The sequence below is a fragment of the Canis aureus genome, chromosome 16 (genome assembly GCF_053574225.1).
Source record: "Canis aureus isolate CA01 chromosome 16, VMU_Caureus_v.1.0, whole genome shotgun sequence".
Lineage (NCBI taxonomy): Eukaryota > Metazoa > Chordata > Mammalia > Carnivora > Canidae > Canis > Canis aureus.
Window position 1 is genome coordinate 11,104,371 of NC_135626.1, and position 23,519 is coordinate 11,127,889.

At 58.3% G+C, this 23,519-nt stretch overlaps 1 protein-coding gene across 2 annotated transcripts in view; it reads right to left on the bottom strand.

Moving 5' to 3' along the window:
- The window catches only part of DBH (dopamine beta-hydroxylase), a 61,862-nt gene extending 50,156 nt beyond the window's left edge, over positions 1–11,706 (bottom strand). For both annotated transcript variants that reach the window (XR_013354001.1, XM_077851291.1), the window contains exons 1-6: positions 11,369–11,706; positions 8,696–8,842; positions 6,817–7,071; positions 5,620–5,796; positions 4,893–4,995; positions 1,673–1,839 (exon numbers count right to left, since the gene is read on the bottom strand). Coding sequence is in view for 1 of the 2 variants with exons in the window: in XM_077851291.1 (XP_077707417.1) it covers positions 1,673–1,839; positions 4,893–4,995; positions 5,620–5,796; positions 6,817–7,071; positions 8,696–8,842; positions 11,369–11,686 (1,167 nt within the window). In the remaining variant the exon portion in view is untranslated. The remainder of the gene's footprint in view (positions 1–1,672; positions 1,840–4,892; positions 4,996–5,619; positions 5,797–6,816; positions 7,072–8,695; positions 8,843–11,368) is intronic.
- Between the last annotated feature and the right edge of the window lie 11,813 nt (positions 11,707–23,519).

Consider the following 23,519-nt stretch of genomic DNA (forward strand, 5'->3'; position numbering starts at 1 on the left):
GGTGTTCCCCTGGCCAGGGCTCCCAACACCACGGGGCCACCTTCCCAGGTGCGCCCTGAGAGGTCCCTCCCCAGCTCCAGGCTGGGACCACGGAGCCTTTCATGTGGCAGGAGACATGACATAGGGACATGGGTAAGAGCACAGAGGCTGGCCTCAGAGAAAAGGAGCTCATCTCCTGTGTGGCTAATAGCTCCATCTCTCTTCAGCTCGAGGACGGCCTGCTCGCCCAATGGAGGTGGGGGGGCCTGCACACTTGGGGAGCCCACGGGGAGAGCAGGTCCACGTGGAGAGGCAGCTCACTGGAGAGCCACATCCACTCTCCGCTCATCAGCCTGTGGCGTGGGCAGAGCTTAAGGGGTCACGCAAGGCCGTGCTCTACTCCGCGCCGGCACCTGCCAGCGAGCACGCGTCCTGGGCCGCAGAAGGAGGTGTCAGCACTTACCTAGCGGGGCGCTGTGGGAAGCAAAGGTACAGCGTGGGAAAAAGCGTTGGCACATTCCCAAACATAAGATAAAAAGGACCCCCAGAAGCCAACAGCAAGACAAGGGAAGAGCCTCAGGGAAAATCGGACAAAGGTCATGAACAGACATTCGTAGGAAGGAACGTCCATCAAGAGACGATGAAAAGATGCTCAGTCTCTACAATTTAATCAGGGAAATTCAAACTGGACAACAGTGAAATGATTTTCCAGGCAATTGAGGGAATATTTAGAATATTGATAAGGTGGTGAGGGGGTGGGGGTGGGCAGAGGTGGGGCTCCCGGCACCTGCTTGGTGCTGTGTGTGGGGAGAAGTATCAGATGAGCTTTCTGGAGGGTGTTTTGTGAGATTTATTCAAAGGGACACTCCTGTCCTCTTGTGTGCAGCAGTTTCTGGAATCTACCTGATAAAGCGTTTTCCTGGTGTACAAGGAGTTCCGTGCAGCCTTCTCCCCACGGGTGAGAAGTTGGCAGAGGTCTGCAAACTAACGACGACGACTAGGGGGCAGGGCAGGGCAGCAGAGGCGGGGCTGGGGGGAGCAGGGGAGCCCCAAAGGCGCAGACTCTGGGGAATCTGTACTGCTCCTTTGGAAGCTAGAACCCCCATTATTTGCTCTGGGGTTTATGTAACGACCTGCACCCCACCTGCCGTCACAGGGCCCTGAGAACAGTGCCCCGCCCCCCTGCCTCACTGGCCTGGCTCGCGGTGAAAGCGTGCTGGGCGAGGGCGCGTGGCCGCCAAAAGGCAAGTCACAGGACAAATGTTTCCTGTTCATTGTGTTTGCTTTTGGACACAACGTGTCAGGAAGGGCACGTAGTGATTTATACTGTGGCTGTCTGGGGGACAGGGGAGTGGGTGCTGCTGGTGACGGGGGGGCTCTATCTGTAGCTGCAGGGCCTGTGTTGTTGGTGGGCAGTGCGTGTCTATTTTACTCACAGAATGAAAGCGTAGTTTAAAATGCAGCGCGAGAAAGCGCTGGCTGGCGTGTGGTGTAGACCAGGTGGGAGCCAGGCTATTGCTGGAGCAGGAGGCCCATGGAAAGGGGGATGGCCATAGGGGAGGGAGGGCCGCAGTGCAGCTGTGGGGTGCGGTGACCAAAGCCACGAAGCCGCCCTTCCTTGGTCACCACCTGTAGGACCTGAGCTGGGTGGCCAGGCCGAGCGAGGGGAGGTGTCTGGCCCAGCCCCACTCACCGCCTGGGTGCACTTGGCCGTGCAGTAGCCGGTGAGGACGAAGGCCGACTCCTTCGGGGGGATGGCCATCACGGGCGTGTACACCAGCCCCAGCTCCATGATCCCCGCGTTGAAGTGCCGCAGCTTGGCCGTGTAGTGGAGGCGGATGCCTGAGTTGTCATAGCGGCCTGGGGGAGAGAAAGAGGGGGGCGAGGTGACCCCTGCAGGTCAGCCCTGTGTTCCAGCTCCCGCAGACACTCCCCCAGTGTCAGCCAGGCTGGCACCCCACAGCTGCTCCCACCAGCGGCCTCCGCTCCCGCACCTATTTGTGCCAGGCGCTCTGAGGCACACCCACAGGGGAACAAGGAGCCACTGTTTCTACGAAAACTGAGAGGATGCTTTGCAAAGTCTTCATAAAGGCGGGTAACTAAAACCCAGCACGTGGACTCAGTGGGGCTGAGCTGCCTGCAGGGGGGTCTGGGAGACCCGGGAAGCCGGCGACACCTCAGAGGGCGTGTTCCTCCCCTTGAGGGAATCTGACCGGAAGTCGCCTGCAGGGCAACCCATGGACGCGTCTGTGCAAACAGGGGGGCAGGACACCGCAGCCGCCCCGTCTCGCAGGGGAGTCTCAGCACCCCCCACCCCAGCCCAGGTGGGTTGGCAGGCGCATCTGCACGTTCAGGTCGACAAGAGGCACCTACCACACATCCTTCTCTCAGTTCTCCCACTTTGCTCCTTTGACAACCACCGCGCAAGGCACACCCAGGGCACCCAAGGGACACCCAGTAGGTGCTCTACCCCCTGGCTCCTGCACAGCCCAGACTCCACTTGGTTCAGCAGTGGTATGCTGTGTGCTCTCAGACAAGTCACTGTCCCTCTCTGGGCTCCTCCAAAGGAGAGCATAGTGCTTCTGCCCATCGCAGCCCAGCCACACCTGCTGGTTCTTCTTGCCCTTTTCTAATTGGAGAGTCCAGAAGCTCCCTGCACAGGCCTCCGGGCAGTCACACAAAGCTGATGGCCAAGGTCAGGGATGCTGGCAGCCACACGCACAGCCACGCAACCACGTGGCTGCCAGTCGCCTGGCTCTACCCCTGCCGAGTCCCTGAGTGCTTCAGGCCGGAGCTGAGGTCTCAGAATGCACAGGGGAGCTGGGGCACAGGCAGGGGAGCCCATGTAACCGGAGGCTCACCCCACCACACACCTTATAGATGAGGAAACCGAGTCTCTCAGCCTGAGATGAAGAGCCTGCTCGAGACCACAGGTCCAGAAAGTGTCAGGTCTCTGCTCCTTCGCCCCAAGGTGGAGCCAAGAACGCCCCACTCTTGCCTCTGCTTCCCGCTTCCCTCCTCCAGCCGCCCCCACCCCTGCAATGTCCAAACTCAGCCTCTGTATCTCTGGGCCCAGTTACATCAGAGGATAATAATAAAAAGGAGATGCAATTGGTTAAAATTCAGATGGGGATTAAATAATGAAATAATTGTGGCATTTTGATATTTATAGCCAAGCGGCCCATCTCCAGATTCGTGAAGTGACAGAGCATCCTTATATTTGGCAAAGGATCCATAAATATAACTAGATAATCAGGGAGAGCCAGACCTCCCTGATGCTTAAGGAGTTTTCAAAAATCCATTTGCTTTCAGGTTTTAAACGAGCAATAAATCCCCTATCATGCTAAAGCCCCAGCTGACTTATGCCCGTCCCCGTGCACGCTGTAGATAATTCCAACGGCGGCAGAAAGTATTAGTTATGCCGCCAGCAGGAAGATCGTTGGCAGCCCTCGGCAGAGCACATCCCGGTGCCCACATGCAGCTGGGAGCTGCGTGCCGGAGCTCTCCCAGCCTTGGGACTGCTGTGGGGGAGGGGGGGTCCCCCCGCCAGGGTCACATGGCTTCAGAGGGACCAGCTAGGGCCCAGCGTGGAGCTCCCGCGCTCATCTCTTGAGCACTTTCTGCTCCTTCCTTCTACAAATGAAAATATGCACCCTTTTTAAAGAAAGAGAGAGGGAGAGGGGCCATGTGGCCGCATGTGGTGGAAGAGGCTGGTGTTTTTGCTCCCGAATCAACTGTCATCACCATCCTAAAGATCCACTCTTATTGTCCACCTGCAGGCCCAGGGTGATCCTGCAGCTAGTGCAGCATGGGGCAGACCTCACTAATCAATGACAGCCCCGGACGCCTCTCCAACAGGGAGTCCCAGGCCCCTGCGGGGGGTCAGTTAGAGGAGCCCCCAAGCACAGCCTGTTTGCCAACACTGACACCAAAACACGTGGATAGAAAATCCCATACAGAAGCTCCAATACAAGCATGCAATTGCTCTGTTGTGATGGGTTTTGAGAAGGGGGACGAGGGTGGTGGGTACACAGCCAGAAAGGCCCTCAGTTGAGCTAGGGCTCTTCCTTTGACTTAAAGATAATCCTGGAGGCAGTGCCTCCCAAGGGTCAGGCCATTGGCAGGGGCTCCCGGGCAGGGGCCTCGCTGGCTGTGGGGCAGCCTGCACCTGCCTTCCTTCCCACCGGGGGCCCTGTTCCTGCACAGTCACAGAAGTGGGGATCCCAGGGAACCAGGACAGCACGTTGGACGTGTTGACCCTACTACAGAGCAGGGAAGGGGTGTGGGGAGGAAGGTGGGCCACGTGGACTCCAACCAAACTGGCATCTAAGTGATTCCTGATGGCTCAGGCCCCCAGACGGCTGTGTGACTGAGGTCAAGGCCAGCCCAGACCCAGATCTCCTGGCACCGCCTACTCCCTTTGGGGCCCTGCTGGGGGATCCTTCATCCCTGGGCCTTAATTTCCTCATCTGCAAATGGGCATGCAAGAAGCCCCTGGCTGCCTTTTCTGGAAGTGGTACCTGGCAGTGGGTGCTTGCCAGCAAGAATGCCAGGAAGATTGGTGGCAGCCCTCGGACACACGCAGGTGCCCACATGCAGCTGAGAGCTGCATGCCAGAGCTCTCCCAGCCTTGGGATGCTGCAGGGGTGTGTGTGTGGGGGGTCCCCCTGCCAGGGTCACCCACTGCTTGGGGTCCAACAATGAGCCCGCGGGCTGGGCCCTGCTCCAGGGAGCCCACTGGTGCCTTGGAGAGGAACACGCACTGCCGTGGGTCACATGAGGAAGCTGCACCACGGGGCGGCAGTCCATTGCCAAGCAGATACCCCAGCCACCTTCCAGACCAGACATGTCTGAGCCCAAAGGCTTGAGGAGAGGATGGAGGCAGGGGCAGATGCACACTTAGAACTCCCTACCTCGGATATTCGTCGGGTTGTGGTAGTGAATTTCCAGAAGGAGAAATCTGGAGGAATTGGAGCCCCCAAAGGCAAGGCCTGCTTCCTCTGGGTAGTAAAATGCCTGCGGGGGGAGGAGGACAGGACAGGTGTTAGGTGCAGCTCAGACAGGCAGGCTGGTGTCTCCCAAGGGGCTCCTCCCAGACCAGGATGGGGGATGTGGGCGGTGTGGGGGGCCGTGCAATGGGATTAGAACAGTGCTCTCCGGAGGACAGGCAGCTCACTACCAGCCCACCCACCAGCTGGGACCCCTATGTGCACAAACCCCCAACTCCAGGGGGAACACAAGATCAAAACTCACAAAGTACCTATGCTCACATTTTGCATTTTTACAGAAAAGCCACAATGGCTCGGAAAAGCCTTCGTGGCCCAAGAGCTGTGACACAGACAATGTTGGGGGAATAGGGTGATGTGGGCAGGATAGGGGGATGGGGGGGATGGGAGGATGGGGGGATGGAGGTGAGGTGGGGGTGGGGTGAGGTGGGGGATGGAGGTGAGGTGGGGTGTAGGGTGAGGTGGGGGTGGGGGTGAGGTGGGGGGTGAGGTGAGGTGGTGGTTGGAGTGAGGTGGGGTTGGGCCCTCTCTGGTGGCTTTGCAAGCACCTTTTGGGGCCCCTGCTTGGAGGTGAGGGGACACAGGTGCGGAGGAGCCGGGGCCCCCAAACTGCAGGGGGCCATAAGACACATACCCTGGCGCCCAGGGCCCAGGCGGCCAGCACGTGGCGGCAGACTTTGAGCTCTTGGGGCTTCTCCTTGGAATCACAGGACCCGCTGAATGAAGTGATGTTCTGGAACTGGTTGGTGCACTGGAAGATCTCTATGTGGTGGACCAGGGCCTCGTTCCCCTTGGTGATGATGGGCTCGTACTGGGGCGGGGGCGGGAGGGCACTGAGCCTGGGGCCTTTGATGCCCGCCCGCCCCCCTGCTCGCCCCCTGGAGCCCCTGGAGGGGGCTCTGCCAGCGGCTCCCCCCACCCCGGCCTCGGCTTCTCCATCTGTAAAATGGGAGGGTTAAGGGAGACAATTTCCAGGGGCATTTCTGGGGCTTTGAAGGGGGTACCACCAACCCAGAACCCCACAGAATCTGCCAGAAGCCCACAAGAGCTCCAGAGCGAAGGGTGTGAGGACCCTGGGGAGCCATTTCTCAATAAACTGGGGACAGGAAGACAGCTGTCCTCGTGGGAATGTGGCCATGGCCGGGGCAAGGACAGAGAGGCTTCCCTGAGGCTAGGCCTGAGCCCAGGGGACTGGGCGGCCACCCCTGTGTGACTTCGAGCACTCACACCACCTCTCTGGGCTGCACTTTCTGTCCTGGAAACAGGGATGACAATACTACGGTGTGAAAGCGCTGTTGGGGAGATGGAATGAGTCCCCACCTCCCCTTCTCCAGGGCCAGGAAAACAGGGGCATCCGACAGCTGTTGTCCTCGCCTTATATCTCTGGGTGGGTGTTTAGAGCAATTGAGCTGTGAGTTGAGCTGCTTTTTTCATGGAAGGGGATGTGGCCTGACAGACGGCCCTTCTAGTCCCAAGGAAAGACAAAGAAGTCTAAACATCAGTGTCCTTTGGCCCCATCTAGGAAGTTGGGGCACAAGGGTGCTGGGAGTGAGCAGAGGGTCCGAGTATGCTAGTGGCTGCAGGAAGTTGGGGCACAGGGGCACTGGGAGGGTGGGGAGTGTGCAGGGGGGCAGGGGGACGGGGGTCAGAGCATGCTAGTGGCTGCAGGAAATTAGGACTGTGCCTCAGATTCAGGTAAGAAGAGGGCCCTGGGTCCAAGCTGGACCATGGATGGCTCTCCAGGTCAGGGACATCTCTCTGGCAGCCTCTGTGGCTGCAGGAGGGAGGCAGAGATGGGACGAGGCCCCGGGACCCGCTGCCCCCCAGGTACCATGACGATGTGGTGCCGGGGGAAGTCTTGTGGAAGCTTGGTGAGGTGACACCAGTACGTGGTCTTGCTGGGGATCAGGACGTTGTGGGCTTGGATGTCCATGGTGCGCCTGTCTTCCGGCAAGGCTGGGATGGAGATCTTGGGCTTCAGCAGCTGTACCCTCTGCAGTCCCTTCTGCAGCCCCGACGTGTTGATGGCCTCCAGCGACCCAAAAGGCTCCTCCAAGACCCCATACACCAGGTGGACGGTGCCATCCTGCAGCCAAGACATGCCAACCCCCCGGAGCTGGTCTCCTTTGTAGCCGGGCGCTGCCAGGTCCCTGCCACCTCACCTGGCAAGTGACATGCCTGGCTCTCGTTTCTGTGAAGGCGGGGGCCTTTGAGGTTCCCCCTGGACCCAGCTGAGATTCCATCCCCGGCTACTCAGCCCCTGGCCCACAGCTGGCACCGGGCAACAAATACATGTTTTATTTACAAATACCTTCTATCTACATTTGTGAAGTATCTGCCCAGCTAGCCCCTGCTGGGCTGCCCCGTGAGCCAGACTGGCTGGCCCCCCTCAGACACTGTCCCCTCCACCGCCCCCAGGGGCCCTGGGGACCAGGTGTGGGTCAGCTCGGTGGAGGAGCTGATGCCCCTATGAAGGAAAACCCCCCAAACGGAGGCTTCTCGACAGTAACACAGAGCTTGGACAGCTGAGCTGTCCCATTGGTGCTGGACAGTGTAGACACAGAAGGTTCCAGTGGATGCTGTGCTAGAGGTCACAGACAGACCCAAGGACGCAGGAGTCCGGCCTGGCCTTCTCCCGCTGTGCTGCCAGGAACGTGAGCCTGTACCTGTGTGTGGGATGTGGTCCTAAAAATGCTTTTCGTGGTTTTCTGGGCACCGATGCATGTCCATGTGTGTTTGTGTTCATGGTGGGCAGCCCCTTGGCCCTCTGAGTTTATGGTTGCCCGAACCCAGGGCCCCTGTGACCCCCTCTCACCAGAGGATACATCTGAGCCCCAGGAGGGAGGCACCCCCACCCCTAGCCCCAAGGCTCTAGGCTGAGAGCCTGTGCGCAGCGGCTACACCCCAAGCAAAATTCTTGGAGAGGGTCCTCTGCCTATCTTTGCCTCATCCACGGGGACGGTGGGTTAGGAATTGAGGACTTCGTGAGCTGTGGGAAGGACACCTGGGGTCTGGCTCTGCCCCATGCCATGGGGCCCCGAGCAAGCCCCTCTGTCGGGCCTCAATCTCCTTGTCTGGCACACGGACAGCTGGTCACTGTCATATCTCAAAAATTACACGCGGTGACCAACATCCAAGTGCACCAGGAAATTAAAAGCATTTTATCATCAAGGCCAAGCTGGGCTGTTTTTCCTGAGCAGGTGTGTTGGAGCAGTGCGGGAAGCCTATGGTGTTTCAGGTCTTCTGTGGCTCTGAATTCCTAGACAGAGCTGCCAGGGCCTTATAGGTCATCCCACTCTCTCCTGCACCTTATAGGGCAGGTCAACCAAGGAGGTCTGGAGGAGGAAGGGACCTGGCCCAAGCCTCACAGCCCGTTGACAACAGGGTAGTTTGTGAAACCAGGCCTCCTGGGCTCTTTTCAGAATTCCACCTGGAAATGATGAACCAGAAGGAGAGTAGGGGGCAAGATCACTGTGGTCCCAATCTGAGAGGCTTCAGGGCAGGACTTGCATCTAGAAACATCTCGACTACATGTCAACTGGGAGTGCTTGGAAAGACCAGATGCTGACAGCAGAGTTGGTCTCTTGTCCCCACCCAGCGCCTCTAAGATCCCTCCCTGGCTCTCTCTCTGTGCATAAGGGGCCTAGGGATGCTGCCTTAGGAGGTAGGGGTGCTCCACAATCTCCTGAGCACACAGGGCCACCACCCACCTCAATGAAGTAATCCTTGGGGTCACAAGTGCCAAATGGCCTCTTGAAGAGTAGACATAGGCCTTTCGGGGTCCTCTGTGCCCGCAGCAGCTGGTAATCCTGCTGGGAATCCAGGTGGATCTGTCCCCGCTGGTCACTCCAGGCATCCTGCAGAGACAGGTTACAACCCTGAACACCAGGGCCAAGCAAGCAGGGCCGGAGCTCCAGGCTGGTTGCTCACAGTGTGGCTCCCAGCTCTGTGGATCCCGAGGGTCTTCCTGGGGTTGGAGAGGATCACTCTCACTTTCCAAGTCTGTCTGGAGATGGCTGAGTCAAGCTCTAATCCCACTTGCTTCCTCTGCTCCTTGAGGCTGGGCTCTCAAATGCCAGCCAGGATTCATGGGGGCTGGTTAGGGACAGGGACATCTCTCCACAGACCTCTGAGCCCCCAGGCGAGAGGCAGAGCTGGGATGGAGACTCAGCCCTTGGACACGCCAGTGTACCAAGATGGTGTGCTCGGAGAAGCCATCCCCAGGCCGGTTCCAGACCTCTGGGCATGACCCAGGAATCTGTATTGCTAAGAAGGTGCCATGATTGGGAATGGGTGCCTTGGACAAGTACCGCTCCCCTTGGTCTGCAGAGGGAGGGGTCGTGACAGTACATGGAGCCTTCGAAAGGGGACTCAGGGAGACCAGGCCAGATGGGAAAAGCCAGGGAGAGACCAGTTGGGGGGTTTAAGGTGGCAGTCTCTCCCCAGTGCCCACCCAGACCTTGCACACCCCTGCGAGTGGGCTCCATCATAAACACTGTGCCCCAGGCATCTTGCTCCCCTTGCTTAGCCCTGGCCCTGCCTGGAGAGGGTAAACTGAGGCCCAGGGAGAAAATGCACCTGGGGCGGGTTAGCAGGCAGCAGATGTAGCCCCCCTCGGCCTTCCCCTACCCACCCCCTCACTGCTCGGGCTCCTGCGTACCTGACTCTCAGGCCCAGCCGTCCAGGGCCCTTCAGCCCAGTGCAAGGGATGCTGGGAGGAAGGGAAGAACCCTCCCAATCCCCTGGAACCCCCACCACAGAACTCTGTTTCCCTTCAGGACCACCACAATCCTTTGGCCTTAGAATTTTTTTTAACCCTGTATCCAGGCCTGAAGCATATTTTCTTCATTTCCTTGAGAAAAAACAAAACAAAACAAAAAGCCTGCAAAAGATCTTGCAAAATTTCCCCTAGAGGAAAGCACGACAGTGAAGCTCCTGCTCAGGGCCACTACTAATTTGCAGGGCTCATTTCAAACAGAGGCAGAAAGTTAGTTTGCTACTTCAGCTGGAAATCTAGAATATATTTGTTGAACATATGGCTAACAGAGGAAAAACAAGTCTGACATTTGTTTGCACAGGAATTTGTTGTGCAAATTAATCTTGCTGTGTGCGGGAGGGCGAAGTCACCCTGGCTCTCTTGGCAGCCAGGAAAAGCTGCCCCAAGAGGAGCTAGAGTTCCTGAATCAGGGGCCCCGGGAGCTCCTCTGGGAGTGGCGGGTGGTTCAGAGCTGGGGCTGCCACAGGTTTTTCTTGGCTGTGACTCACCCCCACCCCCACCGCCAGAGCCACTGAGCATCCTTGTGTGGGGGGCGATCGTGTTGCCCAGCAGACCAGATCTGGACCCCAACTTGGCAGCTGCACCCCATTCTTACCCGGGTGGCCCCAAGCATCAGGCTCTAGCATCTGCTGAGTTGTGCTGGGGGCTGGACAGAGCACAGTTAAGCTCCAGAAATACCAGCCATTGTCAGCTCACCTGAACTCACAACAGCCCAAAAAAAGGTAGAGCAGGATTATTGTCCCCGCTCCTCAGATGAAGAAACCGAGTCCTGGGGCCAGGCGCTGACTGCACTAGCCCTGACTCCCAGCTTGGCCTCGGCAGGAGCCCCCGTTTAAGTCACGTAAAGAAGAGCCCCTCGGCTCACACATAAAGAAAGTGACCCCAACTTAAAAAGAAAAAAAAAGTTTAACCCTCCCATGTCTGTTTTTGTGCAGACAGGTGGGTTTCATCCCCAGAGAGGCCCTGGAGGCCAGGCCCATGTGGGGCAAAAGGTGGGAGGGGCGGCTCAGGGCACGTGACTGCCCCCCGGCACCTCCCTTCACCCCAAGGCCTCTCCACCTCTGGTCTGGAGGGAAGCTTCTCTCTTTCTCTGCACTTGGCAGTAAGAAAAGGGGTCAATTTTGGAGGCAGGGAGTGAAGAACATATCCTGTTTCAGGTCTGCTTGGTACGTTTGTTCTGCATGCGGCGAGGGCACTGGGGTGGGGGGTACACCTGCTTGCTTCACCCTCGTGTGCAAATCAGGTGTGTGAGTGCTGCGTCCTGGGCAGCGGGTGTGCATACCCGGTGCTGCGCTTGGGCCTATGAAACCCCTAGGCCAGCAGGGGTGTGCTGGGTGTTGGTGGTGCCGGCGGGGGAGGTGGGGGGCCTGCCCTCATGGTCAGAAACCACAAAAGGCATCTAGTTCCCACTTTGTCCTCAGATGGGCGTCCCCCAGACTCCCCGATTTCGGGGCACGGACTTGGCTGAGATCAGGGGAAACAGGACCCGAGAGGCAGGAGAGCTTCCCTGGCCAGGTCAAGGTGGGAGCAGTGGGATATAGGATGAGGGCTGGGCAGGGGCTGAGGAGGGACAAGGCCAGGAGCGCTGGAGTGGAAAACAGCTTACCCCAAAATAGGCATTGTCCCCGTCGGTCCAGAGCACGACCAGGTCAGCGTTCTCCAGCTCCCCACGGTCCGACATCCCAAACAGGACCCCAGCCTTGAGCTCTTGCACCAGGAGCTGGAAATAGATGGTCTTCTGCGTGTAGCTGACATCCCAGGAGAGTTCCAGGTCCCCCTTGGGGTCCAGGGGGATTCGGTAGGGGAGAGGACTCTCGGGGGGGGCCAAGCCCTGCAGCACGGCCACCAGGAGGACCAGGAAGACGGCCACCGCTGTGCCGTACATGGAGGCCGCCTCGCGCGCGCTGGGGCTGGGGACCTGCATGGCTGCGCGTGAGCCCGGCCACCCCACAGGGCCATTTATGTCCTGGCCCTCCAGGGGGTGGGCCCAGGCTGCACTGCTAATCACATTTGTCTGGTGGGGAATTCAATTGTCCAGGTGACCCTCCCACCAGCCTGCGCCCTGGGGCAAAGCCTTTGCCTCTCTTGCTCTCCTAATTGGCACTTATGACACATGGGCATCATCAGGGGGAATTGAAGCAGACTGGCTGATTTCCTGCCCCCGTGTGGTCTCTACAGAGCTGTCTGGAGAGGGGCCCCTCCCCGCACCCAGAAGGCCCTCCAGATGCCTCCGGCCAGGCACCGAGCTGACCACCAGGCAGGAGGGCTGGTCCTGTCCCCGCCGCCCCATCTGCAGACGGGCAGACTGAGGCCCCAAGGGCTTATTTCCGAGGTGACCGGTGAGTAATGAGATTTTGCTGCTGAGGGCCCGGCCCAGTGAGCCATTTCTACGATGCTGCAGGGTGGACCGGTTTCAGACTAAAAATAAAAGACGGTCCCCACATAGTCCCTGTGTTTAGACACTCTCTCCATGGCCTGCTGTTCCCACTCTGGGCGCCTGTCTATTTCCTCACACGCTCCAGCTGGCACCATGGCTGCTCCAGCAGGAGTGGGTGCATTGCTGGGGGGGGGGGGGCAGATGGCACGGGATGCATTGCTGGGGGCTTTGCAGAAAAGGGTGCAAGTGACGGGCCTGCTTCCTTGTCACCAAAGCTCCCAGACCTGAGACATCCCTTCGCCTAGCATGGACCCAGCCTGAACTTGAAGCCCCCCCAGGCCAGCTGGCCGATAGCACCATTTCTCCCACACCTACCACAGGGACCTTTGCACAGTCCCATGGGGGCTCATAGCCCTGGTGTAGCACCCCGACTCACTCTCATCCTTCTCTGCAGAGAGAACTGACTACTCATGCTGCAACCTCCAGAAAGTTCTCTGTGATTGCCCTCTGCTCTGAGGTCTAGCACCTCCCCCTGGGCACCTGACTCGGTCTCTCCCTCCTCCCATTCCTTCCTCTTCCTCTTCCTCCCCTCTTTGGAGAAACCAAGAACTCAGCCATAGGAACACAGGGATGTCACCGGCTGGCCCCCAACTTTTAGTTCTCAGGTGTCTGCAGAGGCCAGCCTGGAGGAGTTTGTGCTGGGCTCAGGTTTGGCTCCAAACCCTGTTCCTTAGGCAGAAATGACTGCCCGAAGATGGACTTTAGGGACCCTTCCAGCCCTCCCTGGGCCCTGCCTCACAGCAGCTGGGCCACCCTGCAAAGCCAAACCAGCAAAAGACACGACAAAGGCCACGGAGCCCTCCCCTCTACCACAGGCCCATCCACGGGCCCAGGCAAGCGAGAGTTGGACACGTAAGGCCCTGGGTGCGTCACTGTCCACGTGCAGGGCTGTCTGCCCCATCCCCCAAAGGGCCCAAGCCCCGGCGGTAGAGCGGGAGCCAGACAGGTAAGTGCTGAGTGAGTGTATGAGACAGGAAAGGAGGGTGGGTGACAGCACAGACCCCCCACCCCCGGGCTTGGGGACAGATGTGCAAGGATGACAGTCCACCAGATCAGGTGCTATGGAGCCAGAGAGGTCAGAGACACTGAGAGTGAAGAAGAAGTTGGGGCCCAGGGAGGCCCTTGGGCCTGAGGGGGTGGCGGGCAAGCTGCCTGGAGTCTGGGAGGATGGTGTTCTGGTGGTTGGGGGCCCCCGGGGGGTCTGGATACAGGACCAGTCCTGGGGGGCCTCGGGCAAAGTTGCCTTGGACAGAAGACAGGTGGGCCCACCCGAAGGCTTCCCCGGGGAGGGGGCAGCCCTCATTCCCCAAACTGCCTTGTAAGTGGATGTCTGGCATCTGAGATCAAGATGCATCCTAGACACTGCCCACCGGGATCAGGGAGTGACCATGGTGAGGGAGTGAGGCTGCCTTCTTGGGTGCACACATGTGTCTGTGCCAGCAAAGCGGAGTGCCCTGGTTGTGGGCAAGCCTCCCAGCGGCCTTGGTGCCACCCAGCAAAGTGGCTCCAGTTGGAAGACAGGCAGAAAGAGCAGCGGCTCCCAACTCTGGGGCAGGGAGACCCTGAGGCCCTCATGGTGCACCTCCCTGGGCACCAGCGCTCTGGGTTCGCATCCTTGGGGAAACACTTCTCCACCCAGGTCACCAGAGGAGTGGGGCACGGCAGTAATTTATCTTCCAGCTGCCTTCAACCCCACGGCCTGGGAGCAAGGGCCCAGATTGGGATCGGGGGCCCTGGGGACACACTGTCAGCCCCGAGCAGGACCTCAGGCCTCCGAGCACACCTCCTTTCCTCCCTGGATATGGGGAGACCAACAGACGCCCGGAGCTGCCCCTCCTCAACAAGGGAAGGTCTGCGCGCCTCTTAGTAAACAGCAGAGTGCTATGTACACACGTTTATTTTTACCAGGATTCCGAAAGCACTGACTTTCTCCGGCTCAGAACGGGGCTGGAGCGCCGGCGTTCCCCATGAGCTGAGGCGGCCGATCACAGAAATCACAATTACCAAGGAATAGTCCTCAGCAGGAGCTGGAAAGCATGTCCACGCCCAGCCCACCCAGCATCCTTGTATTTCATCCCCACCAGCCTGGGGGCCGGGGCTGTGACTGTCCTCAGGCGCGGGGACCCCAAGCCTCAGAGAGGTCACAATCTGCCCATGGGACCGGCTGGGCCAGGTACTGGGTCAGGGACCCCAGAGTGCACTTCTGGCAAGGGGCAGGGGTGGGGGGAGGGTACCGGACTGGGAGGTGGCCAAGGTCAGGGGCATTCTGCCCGAGTCAGGAGGAAGGGACACTCAGGGACACTCGGGTGAGAAATGCAACCAGGGAGAAAAGCCGGGGAGGCTCCGGGTGGCGCAGGGGGTGGGAGGGAGCTTGGCCAATCCCAGGGCCTCTGCCGCGATGTGCCGTTCCTTGCATTAATGGATTTTCACAAACAAGCAATTCGACCCGAGCTAAGGAAGCAGCGCTCAGCTGTCCTCCGGCCTGGCCGCATCGCATCTGGGGACTCACCTGCCCACCCCGGGGGGCCCATGGACACCTCAAGTGCTGAGCCGCACAGCCCCCTCCTGCATGCCCTCTGACCCCGTGTTCCCATGCCTGCTGGCTGGGCGCTGGTGTCTCGGTGCCACTTGCCCTCCGAAGGCGGGATGGGTGGGGGGTGGCGCCCAGGGCGTCGCCGGCACCCTGTCAGGAAATAAACACCCCTGGCTGCTCAGTGCCTGGCTCCCCTCCAAGGCGTTTCGATGGCTGACCTCATTTGGAACCAATTTCAGCGTTTTAATAAGCCCTTTGCTTTTCCGCATCTTTCCGACGCTGTCATCCTCGGCGTGTAATCCCCCATTGCCTCTGCCACGTGAGGCCGGCTCCAGCTGGCTCCCCGGGCCCCAATTGTAGGGAGTGGGGGGATCTGAAGCTGGGTGCGTGGCTGCCGTAAGCCACAGAGGCCAGGCCAGGCCACTTCCCAGCGACCACGGGCGGCTGCGGGCCGTGCTCCCTCGGCTCAGGGAGGAAGTCCAGCCTTCTAGTCAACGGAAGAAGCAGGACACAGGGCTGTGAAGGGCTCTCTGCGGGCTACCTGCAGACCAGGCTGGCAACCCGGTGACACATCCCTCACGTCCCTTCCTGGTCCTGAGCAGCTTGGTGCTGCCACAGCCTGAGTGACACTGACGACCCCCACCAGCTGCTCAGAACACCAGGGATCGGGCTGGAACCACCCATCCCAGGACTCTCTGGCTTGCTCCCCAACTCCTTTGGCCTCAGCCCAGAAAACACAAGTTGGGCCCCGGGGTCAGAGCAGCCTGCACCCCAGCCCCTTGCCTCCCGATGCCCGGGTGAGGGCAGGTGACTTTGGAAATCAGATCAGAGATGCTGCGTGGCAGCACCTTGCAGGCTCAGCGCGGACCAGATCCAACATCTTACCCCGGGGGGACGATGATGCTGAGGAGCCACATTTGTGTCCAGGGGTACTAGGGTCACAGCTGGGGGCTGGCTGTCCCTCGACATTTAGATCAATGTCACCTGCAGGAACGGGTTCTTGCTCCGGTGAGAGTGACAGAGGTGGAGAGGCAGGCACACGGGACTTAACCTCTCTGTCCCTGTTCGCTGCTCTCACGCAGGGGGAGTGATGCCTGCCCAGATCCATCACTGTGGGCTCTCTGTTATTATTCAAGGGCACACGCTCCCCAAATAGGTCACAGGGCAAGTAAGAGCCCCCAGAATCCCTTTTCACCATTGAAATAGGTTTTAAACTTTTATTCGTTTTGCACAAAGCACATTCTCACTGTCGTGCTGCCGTCCCCTCCGGCTGTCTCCTGAACTTCCCATCTTCCCAAACTGAGCCCCATCCCCATGACACACGGACCCCTCCCCTCCCCCAGCCACTGGCCTCACCCTCTACTCTCCACGTCCACGGATCTGACCACTCCAAGGTCCTCGGAATCATACAGGATCTGCCCTCGTGGGGCTAGCTGCCTTATTTCACTCTGCCTCATGTCTTCCAGGTTGGTCCCCGCTGTGGCAGGTGTCAGTGATTTTCCATCATATCTGTGCTCCAATCGATGTGACCAGCTCCCTGTTGGTAAATATTTGGGTTGTTTGCTTTCGAATTGAACTCGGATGGGCAGTGGTGCACGGTGCTCGTGCACGGCTATCCTTCATCCTCGGACCTATCATTTTTCAGTATAAATCCCTGGAAGTGGGACCCTCAGTGGGGGGGGGGGGGGATAGGGCAAGGGCAGCTGGATTTCCTAACTGGAGACACTTCCGAGGGCCTTGATCAAGGAGACCATTCAGCCACAGGCTGCTTTCTGCCACCCACCGAAGACAAAACCGCCTCCCTGGAACAAACAGTTTCTTACAGGTAAGTAGGTTTCGGCCTCGTTGATGGGCCAAATTTGCTATTGGGCCAGGCAGCTGCCCTCCGGCTACAATCAAATGCATCACATACACAAACACAAATTCAATAAAGCCCAAGGCTCGCCATCTGCTTTTCAGAGAGGAAGCTGTAGAAATGAGCAGGGCTCCATGCCTGGGGGCCTCTGACATTCACGTGGTAAGAAGGGGACAGCGATCTGCCCACTCTGATCCGATTTTCCCACCGCTGATCGAGTTAGGGACAGACTCGTCCAGTATCGCATTGGAGTTGTGGGGGCGAGGGGAGGCGAATTAAAACGACCAGGACACAGATCTGCCCCACGTAGGAGGCGAGGGGGCGGCATGAGCTGGAGGGCATGTGGAGGGGGGCCTCTCTCTGGTGGCGCTTGGTCAATATGTGGAGTGACGGGCTGTCCTGGAAGGGCTAGCCTTATGCAGAGTGTCACACGGCCAAAGGGCTGTGTCATTCCAGATGACAGGTCTGCACGGAAGTCCCACAGGGTTGGGGTGTCTGTCCCTGTATGGTCACTGCTGAGGGCTCCAGGTCCATTCTGGAGCCTGTGGAGGAACACGTCTTACAGAGTCCGCGGTGTCGGTCTCCTGGTTGTTTGCCATCACGGACAACATTGCAGCATGGAGGCCAGTCTTTTATTTATTTTTTTTAAGATTTTATTTATTTATTTATTTATTCATGAGAGACACAGAGAGGGAGGCAGAGACACAGGCAGAGGGAGAAGCAGGCTCCTGTGGGGAGCTCGATTTGGGACTTCATCCTGGGACCCACAGGGTCCCTTCAGCCCTGAGCTGAAGGCAGACACTCAACTGCTGAGCCACCCGGGTGCCCCAAGGCCAGTCTTTTAAAACCAAGTCACCAACTGACCTCAAAGGGCAAATGAGCTCCAGGGAGGCTGGCCTCTCCGTCCAGAGAGCAGATGAGCATCCCTCACCCTCAGGAAGGCCCTGGAAGCCACCAGTAAGTTTTGTGGTTTCAGCATTTTGGTATTTTCTGTTGTGCAGTCTCAGAATGCCAGGGAGACCCAAATTTTTGTCTCAACCTGAAAGTACCAGCTGCAGAAAGGGGATGCCATGCGCTTCAGTGGCTGGCACACGCCCAGGATCTCCCTGTTCTGGTGAGGGGACTAGGCATCCAGGGCGAACATGTTCCTCTGAGGCTTTTCAAGGGATCCGAATTCTGTAGGAATCACAGAAAAATGCAGAGAAACAGAGTTGGAGGGAACCACATCTCAGAAGATGTCCAGATTGGGCAGCTGCTGATGGGGCTGGAGCCCACCCTGCCCCCCATCCCAGAGCCCAGGAGGCGAGGCACAGGGGTGGCATGGGACAGTCAGGGTGCCATGAGCAGCAGGGAGCCCCTGAGTCCCCAGATTAAGGCAGAGGGTGGTCACCACAGGAGGACGGTGACCAGGACACCATAGACCTCGGGGAAGCTAGGGACCCTAAACCCAAGGGAAGATTTCCCCGCCCATCTCGCCTAGGTGCACAGCCTCCCCCATCTTTCATCAGAGGCTCAGGAACAGAAACGGCGCCATGGATAGATAGACAGGGCATCTAATGCTGATATAGGCACACTGCCCACATGACCAAGCATGTGAGGAAAAGCAACCCCCTAAAAGAGAGCCATCACCTCAGAAACAGAAACCCTGACACCCAGGGAAGCCAACAGAAGGAGACTTTAAAATACGCCTAATTACTACCTTTAGAGAGATAAGAGGGGTTATCGGATCTGTGAAACAAGAATGGGCTTTTATATAAAGGAACTAATTAGATATCTTAGAATTTAAAATAGATGGGCTGAAAGCAGAAAGGAGACATCTGGGGAGCAAATCAGTGAGCTGGAGGGTTGGGCCAGGTGCCGCACAAGGAATTGGTCTTAAAGGGCAAAGTCATGGAGAAAGCACGAGGCGGACGTCGGGGGCTTGGGGACAGCTCCGGATGCCCCTCGGCCATCAATGGATGTTCCCCACGGGGCACCACGGGACACAGGGGAAGAAAGTGGAGCCACCGAAAGACCCAGAGCCAGAGAGACACCCACTGCCGGCTCCAGGAACTTGCCAGGTGCTGAGCAGAACCAACGACCCCAGGCGCTGTCGAGACGTGTGGCCCTTTCTAGGTCAGCAGAAGCAGAGCGAAGGCTCCTGCGCTCCCGGAGACAGAACAGAGCGCTGGCACCTGGAACCGCCGCGAGGAAGGGAAGGATGGCTCCCAAGGAGGGGTGGCGGCCGGACCCCTGTCCCTTCTGGAAGCAGCAGAGCTGGGTGGTGGGAGGCACGGTGTCTCCTTCCCCGTCTGGAGAGAAGATGGTACTCGATCCCAACTCACCATCCCAAATCCGGCGCTCTGGCATGGGAGCGAAAGAAGAACCCTTGGGTGTCCAAGGACCCGGGACCACCCTCTCTGAAAGCCTTATGTCAAGTGACTCTGTCTGACAACAAACACGGAAACCTTAACCCGAGGAGGTGGAGGGTGGGACACAAGAATCAATGGGGACGTGACATTTAATAGAACGTGAAAGGGAGCCTGGGTGGTTTTGTTGTTGTCAGGAGTGGGCTCTGTCATCATCTTTGCATCAGGACGGGTCTCAAACACAAGAGAAACACAGACATTGACCCTGAAAATGCCCACATGCCCGCTGCTCGGACCTCCTGTGTGACTGTCATGCCACATCTGCTTTGTTTTTTCAACATGAAGACCAATCACGGATTCAGTTAAGCTCCCTTACCTCCCGTCCAATCAAATCAGCCTCTCATCACAGAGCTAATTGGGTTATGGTCACCGGGACAAAAACATCAATTTTTTAAAAAAATGTTTACTTTGTAGCTGGCCGCCTTGTTCAACTCATAATTGTCTTGATATATCTTTGCTGGGTCCGCTTGACTTCACCAAGCAGAGTTTTCCAAGTGTCAGGTCAGGAAGTCGGCACAGTGCAGACTCTCCCGGTTCAATATCTGTGTCTTTTATATCTCGCCAGGCCTCCTGGCCTGGAGATGCGGAGACCGGGCAGTTTAGCCCAGTCCCCGCGAGCACTTCCTGTGCTTGTGGACACGTGGGGAGCCGGCTGCTGCCCATCGATCCGTGGTCAGTACCCTTGGATAGGTGAGCAAGGTTCTCCCCTTTTCTTTTCAATCAGCAAGAGCCATTGACTTCGATTAGCTGCTTTTCCAGCATCCGTTCGGATCATCCCAAGCTGTCCCTGCCTTTCTAAGTATGCAGAGCTGTGCTCCTCAAAGTCTGGGGCCTCGAGATCTCTTTAGCCTCCTAAAAATTTCTGAAGACCTTAAGGAGCTTGTACGAGGAAGATTCTCAAGTTTTCCTGTGGGATAAAATAGTGAAAAATCTACATAAGCGAAGATAAACCCCCAGCCTCCAAATGGGAGCCGTCACAGCATAAAGACGATACTCTCCCATATTGATTCTAATAAACACACCTTCCGTCTTTGAACATCTCTGAACCAGGGGTAGACCTCACAATCGAGGGCACATGGCAGCCCAACTGGTTTTGTTTCCCTTCCTGGTAGTAAGCACAATAACCATTTATCTTACAAGAGATGATGTCTGATTTCATACATGCTTTTCACATGATAGCTCATTTATTTTTTTACACTGACCCTTGGAGGGGTATGGGCGCCACTGGTACCTCCATTTTACAGCTGAGGAAGCTGAAGCACAGAGAAGTCAAGCAGCTCATCCAAGGCCACACAGCGAATGGGGGAGGCAGTGCTAGGATCTGAACCCAGGCTATTTGGTCCTAGTATCTCCCGCTGCTCTACTGGCTCCAGGTGTCAGATTTCTCTGAGCTAATCTACAGTTCAATCTGATCTTAATTAGGGCCCCTGAGGGGGTCCCAATCTCACAAACTGATTATACAGATCATTCAGAAGAAAAAAGCTCAAGAAAATTGTGACCGCAGGATAAGAGGGTATTGACAGGCATCTTATGTATGCGCCCCCCCCCGCCCCTCCCCCAGGTGACAGTGGCTCTGCGGAGCTGTCATGATTGCAGGGGAACAGACGTGAAGAGACAGGGGAGTAGATCGCAGGATGGCAGAGGCTCCAGAGCCAGACCCCTGCGTATCTGGATGGATGCAATTTCCACTTCAACAGGGAACGGGTGGCAGCTGGCTATTTGTGTGTCAAAACAAAATAAAAACCCAAACTGGGAATCCCCTAACTCACAATCCACAAAAACCCGACACAGGTTAAACACTAGACGAACATCGCAAAGGCACAACCGGTAAGGAAGGCATCGAGCTACTTTTCTGAGCCTCCCAGCAAGCCCGGCCGGTGTGGCCCGTGCGAGCTGGCCGTCTTGGCCCGGTGGCTGCCCCTCCACCACGGTGCGGACCCACGCCAGCCTTGAAGGAAGACGCTGCAGGACTCCTATCCTGAGTGCATGGAGTGTGCACATGTCAGCGTGCATGGCAGGGTCATGGGAGAAACTGGCAGACGTTAGGAGAAGATGTATGGAAGGTTCTCAGCCTCACCTGTGGGCAGGACAATGCAGCGCCAACCAGTGAGATGCAGTTTTCTGCCGACAAGTGGGAAGGAATAGAACGGCTTACTGACACCAAATGTCGGTGGGGATGTGGGGAGGAGGCAGCCCCTGTCCAGCGCAGCGGGGAGGGGGCACGTCGGGGATGGGGGGGACCCTCAGAGGGCACTGCTGCAGCAGGAAGGGCAGTGCCCTTGTGTGTGATGAGGGTTTGACAACAGGGGCCCTTCCCTGACCCATGAGCAGCACTGCACACTCAGCTCAGCCATGGGGAGGGGGACTGGAGGGTTTAGTGGGGGCAAGGACCACTGACCTGGAGGGCTCCCAGGCAAGGCCGTTCCCCTCTGCCATGTGCTGACCCTGTTTCGGGGTGCCAGGGACCAACGACGATTCCAGGGATGGTGGCGGAGGGGGGGCACAGGGAGGGCAGGCCTTGCGGCTAGCACTCCCCCCTCCCCACCACATTTCCTATGGTGCTTCTCGGAGCACATCAGTGGCACAACGCCTGGCATGGGCCGGTGGTCAGGCATCCGGGTATCAGTGGGCCCTGGTTTGGAGGAGCATCCTAATATCCCTCCAGATGTTTTCCCCAAACCTCATGCGCCAGAGCATCACCAAGGGAAAGACAAGAATGCAAAGGCCTCTGCAGCACTCAGGGGAGGGGAAAAGGTCTGCCAGGGGGCAATCAGGGGGCAGCGGCCACAGGCAAGGGTCACAGGGAAATGCCAGCCCCCACTCCAGGCACCATTGGAGGTAGGAAACCATCTCGCCAAAGCCCCTACCCACCCATCCACTCAGAATGGAGGAGGCTGGCAGGGTGGGAGCTCCAGACGATGGCCCCCAGGCCCCAGGTCAGGAGAGGAGGTGCAGTTTGGTGGTCAGAGCCCTTGCTGCCAGCATGGCCACACCCAGCCTAGCCTGGGTGAGCCAGAGTCACCTCACCCTCACCCTGTGAGGTAAGCACATCTGTGTAGCCCAGGACCTCACCTGGAGAAACTGCGGCTCGAGGGGTACTGAGCAAAGGGCCTGTATTCACCCACCCAGTGAGCAGGGCCAGCATCCAGCCCAGTCCTTTCTGCCTCCAAGCCCTGGTTGCTCCACCACTCTGCCCCACAGCCATGTAGAGCTTGGCTCTATGGCTACCACCAGCCCCGACTGCGGGTCAAACCCTCTAGAACATCAGTTCTGACCTGAGAGGGCAGGGCTGAGCCTGCACAAAGTAGGTGCTCAATAAGTGAGGCAGCCTCACCTGGCCCCTGGGGGTTGAGGTGCTCATGCTCAAATGGAGTTCAACAACTGCAGAAAAGGTGAGGTTAGAACATAGATCAAAGTGTTGTGTGAGCACAGAAGACATAAGAGCTTGGACCTTCCTGGCGTCCAGGAGGCTGCCACACTCGAGCTTGGGTCTTGTGGGGTGCGTAGGAGTTTGTCAGGTGGTGACGGGTAGAAAGGGCATCTTGAGACCAGGGCGTGCAAAGGGGGTGAGAAGTAGACCGTGTGCTTGGGCATGGCCAGTCGGGGGGTGACTAGGTTGGCGGCCTGGGGAAGGGCGGTGGGCCCGGCCAGCACTGAGAGCGGAGGTTGTACCCCAACCCCCCAACCAGGGTGCAAAGGGGACCGTCCAGTGACAGCTGCAGCAGAGGGGCCCTGGTCGAGTGTGGGGTGGACCGAGGGAGACGGAAGCTCTGCTGAAGGGTCTTGTGGTCCGTGAGTCCCCAGGGCTAATGGACTCAGATGGGCTCTGCCTGGGAGGCCAAGGGAGGAGGTGCTTCGAGCAAGAGTCACTCCTGATTTGCCCGTGAGCTCTGTAGCCCAGCCGGTCACTTGCACTCCCTCATCAGTCCAACGGGAAAAATCACAGTGGCCAGCGGTCTCCAGTGAGGCCGTGAGGAGCTGAGGGACACTGCACTTCTGGCCACAATCCAGGACCAGCACAGAGCCTCCAGCCGGTGCCTTCCTACCAAGGCTGGCACTGGGAGAGAACAGGAAAGACACAGCTCTGTCCTCTTGGCTCCTCCAACCCAGAGCAGAGGTGCAAGGACAAGGCTGCCCACATGTGGGACGGTGCCTGATAATCGGGACCAGAATGACAGGCTGAGATGCTGGATGGAGAGGGATGGGGCGGGGGCAGGGGGAGCCTGAGGATGACATTGGTCCTCCATGCTTCCTTGGGAGGTTGAGAGGGCCATGGGCATATCCGGGGCAGCAGGGGTCATCTGCTGGAGCACAGACCCTAGCTGAGGCTCTCGAGCCACCTCAAGGCCACCGTGCGGTGGGGGCGGGGGTGGAGCCAGAGGGAGCCTCGGGACTCTGTGCCACCCGGGGACACCAGGCCCGTCCATGTCCTGGGTCTGCATGCTCGTTGTGCTTCCCCACACTCAGCCCCACGGGTCCCCCTCCCCCTCCCTCCTCCTGGTCCCCAATCCAAATCTGCCAGGG